The sequence below is a fragment of the Paramisgurnus dabryanus genome, chromosome 3 (genome assembly GCF_030506205.2).
Source record: "Paramisgurnus dabryanus chromosome 3, PD_genome_1.1, whole genome shotgun sequence".
NCBI classification, from domain to species: domain Eukaryota; kingdom Metazoa; phylum Chordata; class Actinopteri; order Cypriniformes; family Cobitidae; genus Paramisgurnus; species Paramisgurnus dabryanus.
The window spans coordinates 7,665,420-7,681,310 of NC_133339.1; the positions used below are offsets into that span (position 1 = coordinate 7,665,420).

The 15,891-nt window shown below is 38.9% G+C and overlaps 1 protein-coding gene across 1 annotated transcript in view; it reads left to right on the plus strand.

Annotated features, from left to right (window-relative positions):
- The window catches only part of abca3b (ATP-binding cassette, sub-family A (ABC1), member 3b), a 54,225-nt gene extending 42,115 nt beyond the window's left edge, over positions 1-12,110 (plus strand). The window contains exons 21-31 of the mRNA XM_065253132.1: positions 487-691; positions 776-995; positions 1,392-1,550; positions 3,705-3,865; positions 3,958-4,092; positions 4,641-4,835; positions 7,210-7,397; positions 7,521-7,691; positions 7,780-7,976; positions 8,055-8,128; positions 10,001-12,110. Coding sequence (XP_065109204.1) covers positions 487-691; positions 776-995; positions 1,392-1,550; positions 3,705-3,865; positions 3,958-4,092; positions 4,641-4,835; positions 7,210-7,397; positions 7,521-7,691; positions 7,780-7,976; positions 8,055-8,128; positions 10,001-10,132 — 1,837 coding nt within the window. The 3' untranslated portion in view covers positions 10,133-12,110. The remainder of the gene's footprint in view (positions 1-486; positions 692-775; positions 996-1,391; positions 1,551-3,704; positions 3,866-3,957; positions 4,093-4,640; positions 4,836-7,209; positions 7,398-7,520; positions 7,692-7,779; positions 7,977-8,054; positions 8,129-10,000) is intronic.
- The last annotated feature ends 3,781 nt before the right edge of the window (positions 12,111-15,891 follow it).

Sequence of the window (15,891 nt, forward strand, 5' to 3'; positions counted from 1 at the left end):
TAAATATATATTTTTTTATAATTTAAATTGATTTTACAATTTTTTGCTATATATATTATACGCAATACATTAATGCTTTATGTAAAGATGTCCATTTTCTATCTCCGAATAATTGAACATTTCACAAAAATATTTTTTTGCACACACAGAGAGCTACTGAAATGAGCCGCTCTGAGAAACAGCCAATCAGAGCAGAGCTCAACATAATTATTTATGACCTTTCCAAATAAGGTAATAATAGACCATTTCATTTTAAAGGTAAATCCTAGGGTTGTAAATGGACATGTAAAACTGTTTCTGGATCATTTCTATGTAGGTATAAGAGAACAGTGTAACATACTGTAACAGTGCATTCTTTGGCACCTTTAAAAGGCTAGTAAGGGAAACACCACTACTTCAAGTCAGTTATTCATCATGTGTCTTTATGTAATTTTATTCACGTGAACTCTTCTTAACTTTGTGTTTTCTCTTCATTTTTCTCCACAGGGGTTCGACGGGTTTCGTCATCGCCATAAACCTCATGTACGGTATGGCATCATTAGCCAGCACCTTTGCTCTGCTCCTGGTGTCCGAGCGGTCAGTGAAGTCCACGCACGTGCAGAAGGTCAGCGGTGTTTACCTCTCCAACTTCTGGTTTTCGGCCCTGCTGTGGGACCTCGTCAACTTCCTGTTGCCCTGTCTGCTCATGCTGGTCAGTCTGAACTTAATCTTCAGTTTCATCATAACCAAACCAGATAAAAATTAGTTTTGATCACGGTGTTTTGTGGTCCCTCAGGTTGTGTTTCGGGGGTTTTCAGTGGACGCGTTTGTGGCTGAAAATCACCTGGTGGATGTTCTGCTGATGTTGCTTTTGTATGGATGGGCTGTGATTCCTCTCATGTATCTGCTCAGCTTCCTGTTCTCCACGGCCGCCACCGCGTACACACGCCTCACCATCTTCAACATGATCAGCGGCACGGCCACGTTCCTCGCCGTCGTCATCTTGAGCATACCTGGTGAGACACCCGCATACCTTCTTAGAGTTTCCAATTTTTTTTTATTTTTATTTTTTGTAAGTGACTGCCAATAAAGTTCTGCTTTTTGTTTAACATGAATAATTTATGTAGTGTTTTGTGTGTTATGTCATATTTTAATAAGCACAGTTAAGTATTTGGGATCGCTGTAATGCAGTTTTTTAATAATATCGTTTTTTCTTCACATACATGTATATCTTATTTAAAGGATGGTTATTCATTAATTTGCAAAAATATTTTTATATTTAGTTGTGGACTATGACCTCAGGTTACTCAAGCATGTGTCACTTGCTTTCGTACGTTATTTTGCAAATTCTGCTTCTTAGTCTAACCATCTGTTGCCTTCAGTCATTAAACCTTATGATCATCTTCTCCCAGAGCTGAAATTGCAAGATCTCTCTCATCTCCTGGATAAAGTCTTCCTGCTCTTCCCGAACTACTGTCTGGGGATGTCCTTCAGCCAGTTCTACCAGAACTATGAGGTCATCACCTTCTGCACATCCAGCAAGTTAGCAGAGTCCATCTGCAAGTATTACAGTAAGTATCTGTATGACATCACCTGAAGGAAAACCACCTGATCTAAAACATGAGGAGATAAGGACTGTTTACATGCAAGACCTCACTTCCCTTCTGAAAAAACAAGAAGCTAAAAACAGCCTAAGATGGTTGGCTGGTTTTAGCTGGTCTCCCAGACAGGTTTTAGCTGGTGTAGCAGGTTGGTTTTAAAGGGGTTTTGGCCAATTTCAAAGTTGCTCTTAGCTGGTCAGGCTGGAAGACCAGCTGTGCCAGACTGGAAGGACCAGCTTAAACCAGTGACTTCCATCTTAAACCAGCTAAATCAGCCAAACAAGCTTAGCCAAGCTGACCAGCTAAGAAAAGTGTCAAAAACCCCTTTAAAACCAGCCCGCCTAGACCAGCTTACCCAGCTAAATCCAGTGCCAAGTTGCATAAGCATAGCCACTAAGTTAAGACTGTGTTTTAAGAACGAATCTCAAAAACGGGCAAATAGTTAGGACTAAACAGTCCTACTTTTTTGCTTCAAATAAGAGTCAATTGGCATTAAATTAGAGTCAGTCTACTTTTTTATAACTGACTTTAAAAAGTTATGAGCAGTCTTGAAGAACAAGATAACTAACTTTGCATGACTAGTCTAAGCAGTTTATGCAACTAGCCACGATCTGGAAGACCAACTTAACCAGTTTTGCCAGGCTTAAATCAGCTTCTTCCATCTAAAACCAGCCAGACCAGCCAACCACTTTAGCCAAGCTTCCAGCCGTGTCAAGCTGGTTAAGCTGGTCTTCCAGCTTGACCAGCTAAGATCAGCTAAAAAGTGTCCAAAACCCCTCTAAAACCAGCCTGCTAGACCAGTTGAGAACTAATCTCACAAACTGGCAAATAGTTAGGACTAAACCGTCTTACTTTTCAGCTTCAAATAAGAGCCAGTCTACCTTTTTATAACCGACTTTGAAAAGTTATGAGCAGTCATGAAGAACATATTAGATGACTAACTTTGTATGACTAGTCTAAGCAGTTTATGCAACTGGCCACAGCTGGAAGACCAGCTTAAGCTTTGCCAGGCTTAAACCAAAAGATCTTAACCAAGCTGGTTTATGCCGGAGGGTTAGCGGGTTTCCCAGCCTGACCAGCTAAGACCAGCTAAAAAGTGTCCAAAACCCCTCTAAAACCAGCCTGCTAGACCAGCTTAACCAGCTAAATTCAGTGCCCAGTTGCATAAGCATAGCCACTAAGTTAAGACTGGGTTTTAAGAACTAATCTGACAAACTAGCACATAGTTACGACTAAACGGTTTTACTTTTCGGCTTCAAATTAGACCAATCTACCTTTTTATAGCAGACTTTGAAAAGTTATGAGCAGTCGTGAAGAACATATTAGATGACTAACTTTGTATGACTAGTCTAAGCAGTTTATGCAACTGGCAACAGCTGGAAGACCATCTTAAGCTTTGCCAGGCTTAAACCAGCTAAGACAACCATCTTAACCAAGCTGGTTTAAGCCAGAGTTTCTCAGCCTGACCAGCTAAGACCAGCTAAAAAGTGTCCAAAACCCCTCTAAAACCAGCCTGCTAGACCAGCTTACCCAACTAAATCCAGTGCCCAGTTGCATAAGCATAGCCATTTAGTTAAGACTGGGTTTTAAGAACTAATCTGACAAACTAGCAAGTAGTCAGGACTAAACCGTCTCACCTTTCGGCTTCAAATTAGACTCTTCTACCTTTTTATAACTGACTTTAAAAAGTTATGAGCAGTCTTGAAGAAATAACTTGAGGACTAACTTTGTATGACTAATCTAAGCAGTTTATGCAACCGGCCAAGCTTTGCCAGGCTTAAACCAGCTAAGACAACCATCTTACCCAAGCTGGCCAAGCTTTCAGCCTGGTCAAGCTGGTTTAAGCTGGTTCCCAGGCTGCTAGACTAGCTTACCCAGATAAATCCAGGCTGGGAGACCAGTTAAAACCAGCCAGCTTATGCTATGCTTATTTTAGCTCAGTGAATCATGTGTATCATGTGATTAGAAAAGGTGCGTTTTGGGTGTTTATTATCATGGCTGTGATTTGGCAAAAGGCACATGGTCTTCAATGATAGCACGATTGCAAGTCTCAAACATTGTTGAGATACAGCTAACAGTGCAAGCACAAGAGTTTTCATCAAAGTAATTGCTGGTTATTTGCAGACATTACATATCAAGTCAACTACTTTTCCATGGAGGAGCCCGGTGTGGGTCGATTCCTGGTGGCCATGACCCTGCAGGGTGTGGTGTTCATCTTCCTCCTCTTCCTCATCGAGCTCCAGTGCGTTCACAACCTCCTCAACTTCTGCAGGAGACACAAGAAGGTAAGAGAGGAAGGGAAGATGGACGTCCGGTGTGCTTTGAAAGGTTTGGGTTTCTGCAGGAGCTCACAGTCATAAATGTGTGTGATTGTCAGGGCCTGCTGCTGGTAGAAGAGGGTCTTCAGCCTGAGGACAGAGACGTCGCGGAGGAGAGAAAGAGAATTTTAGAGTGTCAGCCGGTGGTCGAGTCCATGGTGGGCAGCCCACTTATCCTGCAGGAGCTTAGTAAGGTACAGGGTCATCTTACTGATGGTTTTGTTTACATTTTTAGACACTTGGCTGTGCTTTCACATGCTCTCACAAGTCTCCTTTTACATTGAATATGTTTGTGTCATCGGTGTGAATATCATGTTGGTTTCATACACCCATTTAAAATTTTTCCACCGTTTCTGATAGCCGATTATTCATATGATTAAATATTTTGCAATATTTTTAAGCCTGTATTTATAAATTTTTTGTACAAATAAATGTTTTGTTCTTTTTTAGTTTCAACAGTCTGAAAACTAGTAGTTTACCAATATGTTTGTTTATTTATTTATTATGCTCGATACCGATATTGCTAAAACGCTGTGGCCAATTGTTCGATATTAGACTGATATAACAAGAATGTCAATACAGTAAATGGGAGATTTACTGTAATTACTTTCTCGTTACATCGGTCTAATATTGGCCACAATGCTTTATCAATATCGGAACTGGCCAAAAAATTAATACAATCGGTAGAGCACTAGTTTTCATTTCTGCCAGAGTTTAAAATCTTTGACTTGTGTTACGTCAGGTGTACTCTGGTGGACCGTCGCTGTTAGCTGTGGACCGATTGTCCCTGGCAGTCGGAAAGGGCGAGTGTTTCGGTTTGCTAGGGTTTAATGGGGCAGGAAAGACCACAACCTTCAAAATGTTGACTGGAGATGAAAGCGTAACATCAGGAGATGCCTTTATCGATGGTTACAGCATCCTCCGAGATGTGAAAAAGGTCTGATGTTTATTCTTTTGATGATTATTATTGTAATTATGTTGCCGTGACATTTTTATTCATTAATTTAGCCTCTGCTTTTATCCGAAGCGACTTACAATTGATATACATGCCAGAGGTTGCACGCCTCTGGAGCAACTAGGGGTTAAGTGTCTTGCTCAGGGACACAATGGTGTGTCACAGTGGATTCACTGTGGTGTGTCACTAGCTTTATGTCTCTCACACCAAAGGCGTGTGTCTTATCCACTGCACCATCTCCACCCATGGTACATGCTGTTATGGACATGGTAGCTTCCTGTTAAATCATGCTAGCTTTATGTTAAAAATGTTAGCTTAATCCTAAATCATGCTACCATCATGCTAGCTTCATGTTAAATCGGGCTAGCTTTATGTTAGTTCATGTTAGCCTTAATGCTAAATCATGCTAGCTTTATTTTAAATCATGCTAGCTTCATGTTAAATCATGTTAAATCATGTAAGCCTTAATGTTAAATCATACTAAAATCATGATAGCTTTATGCTAAATCATACTAACATCATGTTAGCTTCATGTTAAATCATGATATCCTTAATGATAAATCATACTAACATCATGATGGCTTCATGTTAAATCATGTTAGCCTTAATGTTAAATCATGTTAGCCTTAATGTTAAATCATACTAAAATTATGCTAGCTTCATGCTAAATCATGCTAGCGTTATATTAAATCATGTTAGCCTTAATGCTAAATCATACTAACATCATGTTAGCTTCATGTTAAATCATGATATCCTTAATGATAAATCATACTAACATCATGATGGCTTCATGTTAAATCATGCTAGCTTCATGTTAAATCATGTTAGCCTTAATGTTAAATCATACTAAAATTATGAAAGCTTCATGCTAAATCATGCTAGCGTTATATTAAATCATGTTAGCCTTAATGTTAAATCATACTAACATCATGTTAGCTTCATGTTAAATCATGATATCCTTAATGCTAAATCATATTAACATCATGATAGTGTCATGCTAAATCATGCTAGCTTCATGCTAAATCATACTAAAATCATGATAGCTTCATGCTAGCTTTATGTTAAATCATGTTAGCCTTAATTCTAAATCATACTAACATCATGATAGCTTCATGCCAAATCATACTAGTTTCATACTAAATCATGTTATCTTTATGTTTAATCATGTTAGCCTTAATGTTAAATCATACTAACATCATGTTAGCTTCATGTTAAATCATACTAACATCATGATAGCTTAATGCTAAATCATGCTAGCTTCGTGTTAAATCATGTTATCTTCATATTAAAACATGCTAACAACCAGCTATATTACTACAAATTCCAGGTGAAAACTGTCAAACTTCAAATGGTTTTAAAAGTTCCGACCAGGCTTTGTCAAGCCAACATAAAGTTTGTTATCTAGTTAGGATGTTTGTTTTATGAGTATTATTTTTATTATGCTTAATTATGCTAGCTTTGTTAAATAATGCTAGCTTCATGTTAAATCATACTAACATCATGATAGCTCCATGCTAAATCATGATAGCTTCATGTTAAATCATGCTAGCTTTATGTTAAATCATGTTAGTCTTAATGCTAAATCATAGTAAAATCATGATAGCTTCATGCTAAATCATGTTAGCTTTATGTTGAATCATGCTAACTTTGTGTTAAAACATGTTCGCCGTAATACTAAATCATACTAAAATCATGATAGCTTCATGCTTAATCATGCTAGCTTTATGGTAAATCATGCTAACTTTGTGTTAAATCATGTTAGCCTTAATGCTAAATCATACTAACATCATGATAGCTTAATGCTAAATCATGCTAGCTTCATGTTAAATCATGTTAGCTTCATATTAAAACATGCTAACAACCAGCTATATTACTACAAATTCCAGGTGAAAACTGTCAAACTTCAAATGGTTTAAAAAGTTCCGACCAGGCTTTGTCAAGCCAACATAAAGTTTGTCATCTAGTTATGACGTTATTATTATGATTATGATTTTTTATAATATTTTATTATATTATATAATTAAGTAAATGTTCTACTACAAATGTACCAAAAACGCAGTTAAGCTGCAATCCGTAACTTTTGCCTCTCTACTGCCATCTCTGTTTGAAACATAAAATTTCAGGTATTTGTGAAGTAATTTTTTTGTATGTGTTGTGCTTCCCCCATTATTCTGTGCAGATGAATCTGATTTCATTAGAGTAGATTTGTTATTATACATCAATTTTTTATGTATTTTCTCAACAGATTTTTGTTTATTTTTAGCTGAAAAGGTTTAGATTGCAGCATTTAACATTTATTACAAAAGAAGGCTGGGCTCAGTGATAAATGTGTCCTATCTTTGTTGCATGTCCACAGGTTCAGCAGAGGATTGGCTACTGTCCTCAGTTTGACGCTGTGTTGGATCACATGACGGGACGTGAGACCTTGAGCATGTACGCCAGACTGAGAGGCATTCCAGAGAAATATGTGTCAGCGTGCGTCGAAAACGTCCTGCGTTCACTGCTGATCGAACCTCACGCTGATAAACTGGTCCGCAGCTACAGGTATAAACATGAGGCCGGAGAGAGGATGTAATAAATAGATAGATAAATGATGTAATATGATGGATAGGTGGAAGAAGGTTTAGATATTTTGGATGAGATTTTGTTTTGTTTTCTTCCGCACAGCGGTGGTAATAAGAGGAAGTTGAGTGCAGGCATGGCTCTGATCGGAGGGCCGCCTGTGATTTTTCTGGATGAGCCGTCGACAGGCATGGACCCTGTGGCCCGCCGCTTGCTATGGGACGCAATTACACGCACCAGAGAGTCTGGCAAAGCCATCATCATAACATCACACAGGTCAGTCACACATCACCTGCCACATTCAAATATCTGCATATGAAATGCAAATAAGCGGATAGTTACGCTCTCTCTTCCCTCTGTGCAGTATGGAGGAGTGCGAGGCGTTGTGTACGCGGTTGGCTGTCATGGTAAACGGTCAGTTTAAGTGTCTGGGCAGCCCGCAGCACCTGAAGAGTAAATTTGGGAGTGGTTACACGCTGCTGGCAAAGGTTCACATGGAGGGAGATTTAGGGGAAATGGATCTTCAGCTCTTTAAAGACTTTATTGAAAGCACTTTTCCAGGTATTTTGAGAGCTGGTTTGTGTTTATAATAAAAAAACAGGTCAGGGTTTGTAACCGCTTGTTTTATGACTCTTGCAGGAAGTTTACTGAAGGATGCACATCTGGGAATGGTACACTATCACTTAACTGATAAGACCCTCACCTGGGCACAGGTACGTCTCATGCACCACAATCATTCTGGTGATCACATACTACACATTGTATTTGTGTATTTGTGCAAAGTGTGTATTGGGCATCAGTGTTCATTTAGGAAAGCTCAGGACTGAAAACATGTGGAAAATGTCCCAGTTTTGTTAAATGTTAGGCCAAAATTGCCCTAAAAATACATTTATTTTGGCATTTATATAAATAATACTCATACTGATGTTGAAAAACATTTGATGAACATCTATGCATGCAATACACAGATGATCTACAACCTATCAGGGTTATTATTGTTAACTAAAACTATTAAAAATGAAAGTTAATTCAAATCATATACAGGCCTAAGTACTTTATTTTAGAAACTTAAATAGCAGTATTAGTGTTACATTTTTTTAATAAAAACTAAAAAAGAAAAAAACTAGAAATTAGACTACAATTAACATAAAATATAAAAATGTAAAAATATGAGCTAATTCAAAATATAAATAAAATTAAAATTGAGTAAAAAATAAAATAAAAACTACGACTGAAATAAAATAAACATTAAAACTTAAATAGCAATGTTAGTGTGAATAAAAAAAACTCATAGCAATTGAAAAGACTAAAGAATTAGACTAAAATTAACATATAATCTAAAAATATAAGCTATTTCAGAATATTAATATAATTAAAATTTAGTTAAAACTAAAATAAAATCCAAAACTGAAATAAAAATTTATTTTGAAATTTATATCAATATTAGTGTAATTATTTTTTAATAAAAACTAAAACGTGACAAAAATGCAGAGCAAAGTAACAAAAAATTAGACTAAAATTAACATAAAATGTTAAATATAAGCTTATTTAGAATGTTAATAAAATTAACATTTAGTAAAAACTAAAATAAAAACTACAACTGAAATAAAAATAAACATTGAAACTTAAATAGGAATATTAGTGCGAAATTAATTTTTAAACTTAAATTTTAATAAAAACTAAAACAATGACAAAAACACATAGCAAATTTACTAAAAATTAGACTAAAATTAACATAAAATCTAAAAAATATAAGGTAATTCAGAATATTAATAAAACTAAAATTTAGTAAAAAATAAAATAAAACTACAACTGAAATAAAAATAAACATTAAAACGTAAATAGCAATATTAGTGTGATTTTATTTTTATTTTTATAAAACAGACAAAAATTCATTGCAAAAAAAATTAGAATTATACTAAAATTAACATTAAATCTAAAAATATAAGGTAATTCACAATTTTTATAAAATTAAAATTTTGTATAAACTAAAATTAAAATAAAACCTAAAACTGAAATAAAAGTACATTTTGAAACATTTTAATATCATATTCTGTGAAATAAAAATAAACTCATATCAAAGAAACAAAAAATTAGACTAAAATGAACATAGAATATAAAAATAAAATAAAAGTAATTCAAAATATTAATACAATTAAAATGTAGTAAAAGATCAAATAAAATCAAAACTAAAAAATACATTTTGAAACTTAAATTGCAATATAAATGTTAAATATTTAATAAATACAAAAAAATTCATAGCAAAGTTACAAAAAATTAGACTAAAATGAACAATTAACAAAAACCTGAAAAATTAACAAAATCTAAAAATATAAGATTCTTCAGATTATCAATAAAATTTTAATTTAGTAAAAAATCTAATCAAATAAATTTGTGACCTAAACACATAACATTACCTTTGTAATGTTTTATATATATTTGCTAAAGTGTGCAGCATACTGTACAATCATAGCACACTGAGTGTAATGCTGTTTCGCACAATGCGTTGCATTTAAGTTGTTTTTAAAGCAATATAAGTCATAACCAACCTGCTGACATATTTCTAACACGTTTTTGTTCGGTAGGTGTTTGGGGTTTTAGAAACAGCCAAAGAGAAATACCGCATCGAGGACTACTGCGTGAGTCAGATCTCTCTGGAGCAGGTCTTCCTCAGCTTCGCTCAGTTCCAACACTGTTCACAGGATAGCAGGAAATGACATCACGAGACATAAATGGGGCGATGAGCTCCTTCAGTTTGCCTTCACGTGTTGAAGAGGAAGAGCCTGGGCTAACTGACTCTGGATGGAGTCACACCACAGGACATTGCTCAGGTCTTCTCGCATACACACATAACATACAGATCTAACATCTCCCAACACAAACACTGTGTCACACAGAAACAGGACCACTGTTGCTGTATTCTGTGTTTATTTAACGTCCAGGTGTGTGTGTGTGTGTGTGTTTGCGAGCGGTTTGAAGGGATGGGGAAGTTCTTCACAACATCATCTCAAATGGTGCATCTTGCGTCCTTTTTAATCCGTGGTTGAATTTTCCACAGAAACCGACTGACAAATGTCTTATAAAATGTCTACTGAGCGGGCTTGTGTAGGACTGTGATATTATTTATGAATGTCTTTTTCGTTCGCTTTTTTCATCTGACTGTGGTCTTAATGGTACGTATGCTTGGCTCTTTCAACGAAAAAGGTGAAAGATTATCCGAATATGGGACTTGAAGAATGGGAAATAAATAAAAAAAAATGCTGCATCTTTTTGCAATTACTAAGTAAATAAATATAATATTTTATCAAATAGTTTTGTTCCACATTTATTTGCTATTTATTATCAGTTATTGGCAGACATCAGTTTCTCTCCGAAATTGAATTGAATGTGCAATCGAAAAAATGCTGGGTTTGGTCAAAAAAGGGACGAAGCCAAGCAACCGGTGTCGAGTTGTTTTAACCCATTGCTGGGTCAAATATAAAAAAATCTTTAATTTAATTGAAAATAACCCAGAGTGTAAAAAAAGTCTTCATCGAGTCGCATCAAAATGTTCAACATTCCTTTATATTTCAGTAAAATAATGCTTTGAATTTTTTTCACTTCAAATGTTTTAATGCTTTTTCACCCAACATTTCCAATCATGATGTTGTTTAATGTATATAGTAACGCGTAAAACCACCAGGATTTGACTGTTGTAAAATGTTTTGTTATTTCATATCGGACCACTAGAGGGCTTAAAGTCATTTAGATATGCAAAATGCCTACTTGTGTGATGAGAACCACAATGTTAAATCATATTAATAAATGACTTAAGTTACATCCGTCTCTTTAGTTACGGGAATTTGTTCATTTATTCACTACTTGCACTACTTATGTGGACCAATTCATTTACATTCAAATCCATTAGTAATCGATTAATTTTTTGAGAGGTTGGTAACTTGAATCGCTGCAATGAATTTAATGCAACAGGGGGCTTCATTCATGAAACTCAACTTGCAAGTCGTGTAGTCGTGCTTGCAAGCTTTCTTGTAAGATTTTTTTCAATGCAACATTATGCACATGATTGTGTTTCATGAGTGAAGCCTTAATGAAACACTACAGAAAAAAACATTATATAAGGTTACGACATCCGTCCGCTTCAAGTTAAGTGACTTAATGTGTTAGGAGAAGTAAGAAGTGCTGCTGAATTCATTTATAAAGTGCATTAAAGTTGATTCTTCTTCATCAGATTGCATGTTTCACTTACTGCCATTCTTTACTTTGCATCGGTGCATCTTTCCGTCCAGATTCACCTTTATTGAATGTAATTTTTTAGCGGTGGGAAAAACTCTGGGTTTATTCGTCACCGTAACCCTGACGTAGACAAAACTGACATAATACAGGGCTTCATTGGTGACTCGATCACAGATTTTGTATGTTTTGTTTTTCATGAATTGATCTGTTTGTCATACTCTTTGCACAGTGCTCTGGCTGTTGTGTCTGATCTGCTTGATATGAAACTGAAATATTGCATTTTGAAGAGAAAGAAGGTGAACCTGAAAATGTTAATGAGGACAATGTTGATTTAAAATGGTTGTGTATACTATAACACAAAGGGAATTGTAATCCTGACTACTGTATCACTAAATTAACCATGTGTAAAATGTAAGTATTGACATTTCTTTTTTTAAATTAAATCTGCCTTGTGCAAATTAACTAACTGTGTTATGCAGCAGTTTTTTGTGTTGTTGGCTTTTTCACAAAGATACAGTAAAGTGGTGGTTAAACTTATGGGTTGGGTGCCTCCCATTCATAAAAAAATCTCAATTTGATGTTTGTATACAGAATTTATAATAAATTAATGTATTTTATAAAATTTGTTTTGAAATTGGGGCTCCCTGGCACCTTGCAGTTTGATATCTGCTTCAGTAAAGCAACTGTTTGTTGTTTTTATATTCATATACACCAATAAGTATTGGGACTGTAAAGACAAAAAACTTCTTTGTTTGCCGTGAAGTCAAGAAATTGGTAAGATGAATATTAGTCTAAGCTATATTTTAATAGTGTTAGGCTTTATAAAAACATTGATGTTCATAGCTCTATTAAATAGTACATTTATCTTAAATAGTTTTAAATTTAATCACCATTTACATCTTCAGTAGTAGCCTAGTCGAAGCAATCAGACAAAATAATAAAACACTTTTAATACAACAAATTAATAAAATAATTTAAAAAATCTAAATTTTTATTTGTCTGTCAGCAGATCGTATCATATACATGACAGTACACTTTAATAACAAAGTTACATCCATCATTGGGATACTTGATGTATCGTACATTAACAGAAATTCAGCATTAGATATAATCCTATCAAATTTAGCCTACATAAACTGTGCCAAAATAAGCATGCATATAGCATTACAGATAATCTCATGGAAAGTCGTGTTATAGTCATGTAAAATTTGATAAATTTATTTGTGTCCATGGCACGAAATTCAGCTTTTTTGTGCCTTGAGCACGATTTTCTTTTCGTGACACTTGCACGAATATTCTATAAATAGTTTTTCGTGCACAACTTTCTTTTTTGTTTCATTTCATGTGTTTTTTTCTCACAATTTTTTCCTATTTTTTTACCATTGTCGATTGGGTTTGGGGTTAGAATCACTTTCTGTGATTTTATTAATTTATTTGTGTCCATGGCACGAAATTCAGCTTTTTTGTGCCTTGAGCACGATTGTCTTTTCGTGACACTTGCACGAATATTCTATAAATAGTTTTTCGTGCAAAACTCTTTTTTTGTTTCATTTCATGTATTTTTTTCTCACAATATAATCCTATTTTTTTACCATTGTTGATTGGGTTTGGGGTTAGAATCACTTTCTGTGATTTTATTAATTTTATTAATTTATTTGTGTCCATGGCATGAAATTCAGCTTTTTTGTGCCTTGAGCAGGATTGTCTTTTCGTGACACTTGCACGAATATTCTATAAATAGTTTTTCGTGCACAACTTTCTTTTTTGTTTCATTTCATGTTGTCACGGCTGAAACCAGGTGAGACAAGACGATGAGGCGAAATACGGATCCAAATGCAGTTTATTCCAATGTGAAAGTGTAAAAATGACAAAAACAGGAACCAGGGAAACACAAGGGACTAGCGACATCATTTAACAAACCACAAACACAGAATGAACAAGCAGGGTATATATGCATGACTAAGACCAATGACAAAGCAGAAACAATCAGTAACTAGGACAACACACAAGGGGAGAAGCATGATCACAATGAATATCCATGGTTACAAACAAGGGGGCGGAGACACTAATTAACACAGGGAGATACAACTGGGAACAAGGGTATACATGAACACAGGTTAAACACAGGTACACAGAGACATAATATAAACCCAAAACACAAGTATAACAAAACACCAGATAACAGGGACACAGGGAACACGTTACATAGCCCCCCCTCTAAAGGGCGGCTTCCAGACGCCCACCAGAAACAAGAACCCCAAAGTACATAAGTCCAGGTGGGCGGTGGTATGGAGGTGGACCCGGGGGAGGGATGGTGGGTCAAGGCCCTGAGAGTCTAAGGGCCAGGGCGGAGCCGCAGGCGGAGGCAGGGACCAAGGCGGAGCCGCGGGCGGAAACAGGGACCAAGGCGGAGCCGCGGGCGGAGACAGGGACCAAGGCGGAGCCGCGGGCGGAGACAGGGACCAAGGCGGAGCCGCGGGCGGAGACAGGGACCAAGGCGGAGCCGCGGGCGGAGACAGGGACCAAGGCGGAGCCGCGGGCGGAGACAGGGACCAAGGAGGAGCCGCGGGCGGAGACAGGGACCAAGGAGGAGCCGCGGGCGGAGACAGGGACCAGGGCGGAGCCGCGGGCGGAGACAGGGACCAGGGCGGAGCCGCCGGCAGAGCAGGAACCCAGGGCGGAGCCGGCAGAGCAGGAACCCAGGGCGGAGCCGGCAGAGCAGGAACCCAGGGCGGAGCCGGCAGAGCGGGAACCCAGGGCGGAGCCGGCAGAGCGGGAACCCAGGGCGGAGCCGGCAGAGCGGGAACCCAGGGCGGAGCCGGCAGAGCGGGAACCCAGGGCGGAGCCGGCAGAGCGGGAACCCAGGGCGGAGCCGGCAGAGCGGGAACCCAGGGCGGAGCCGGCAGAGCGGGAACCCAGGGCGGAGCCGGCAGAGCGGGAACCCAGGGCGGAGCCGGCAGAGCGGGAACCCAGGGCGGAGCCGGCAGAGCGGGAACCCAGGGCGGAGCCGGCAGAGCGGGAACCCAGGGCGGAGCCGGCAGAGCGGGAACCCAGGGCTGAGCCGGCAGGGCGGGAAGCCAGGGCTGAGCCGGCAGGGCGGGAAGCCAGGGTGGAGCCGGCAGGGCGGGAAGCCAGGGCGGAGCCGGCAGGGCGGGAAGCCAGGGTGGAGCCAGAGACCAGAGAGGGACTGGATACCAGGGTGGTGCTGGTGGTATCATGAACCTGGGTACAGGGAAACAACAGAAAGAGGCCCTCTGGGCCAGGTTAGACAGGGCAGAGAGTTCAAATTTGGCCGTCTCGGACCAGGTAATGAGAGCCGGAAACTTGGGGACAGCCATCTTGTAACAGGCAGAGAGGTTGAAAGTGGCCATAGTTTTAGTGACAATAAGTCTCTGGAGCTTCGGGGTGACCACACTAGCTGACCAATGTGGCTCAGATGACTCACTCGGCTCAGATGACTCACTCGGCTCAGATGACTCACTCGGCTCAGGGGAATCAGAAGACTCAGGGGACTCAGGAGATTCACTCGGCTCGGAGGACTCAGGAGATTCACTCGGCTCGGAGGACTCAGGAGATTCACTCGGCTCGGAGGACTCAGGAGATTCACTCGGCTCGGAGGACTCAGGAGATTCACTCGGCTCGGAGGACTCAGGAGATTCACTCGGCTCGGAGGACTCAGGAGATTCACTCGGCTCGGAGGACTCAGGAGATTCACTCGGCTCGGAGGACTCAGGAGATTCACTCGGCTCGGAGGACTCAGGAGATTCACTCGGCTCGGAGGACTCAGGAGATTCACTCGGCTCGGAGGACTCAGGAGATTCACTCGGCTCGGAGGACTCAGGAGATTCACTCGGCTCGGAGGACTCAGGAGATTCACTCGGCTCGGAGGACTCAATAGACTCAGTTGACTCAGTAGTCTCAGTAGACTCGGATGGTTCAGGTTCGAATCTTTCAGCCCTTCGAGGGTGTTCGGGGGACTTGTGCTCATGAGTCTGGTTGACCTGCCGTCGTACTGGTGAGCCCCAAACTGAGAAAACATAGCACATTACCAGTGCTAACATGGAAGATTCACACAAATTAAAAAGTTCGGGGAACTCCGAGGCCTTCAGTGAATCAATTGGCACAAACAGTTTAAAGAGTTCTGTAGCCGTCTCATGTGATGTATCACACCTGCTGGCCGATGATTCACTCGGTGACTTGCTCGGGGAAGATTCACTCAGGGTTTTACACAGGGAAGATTCAC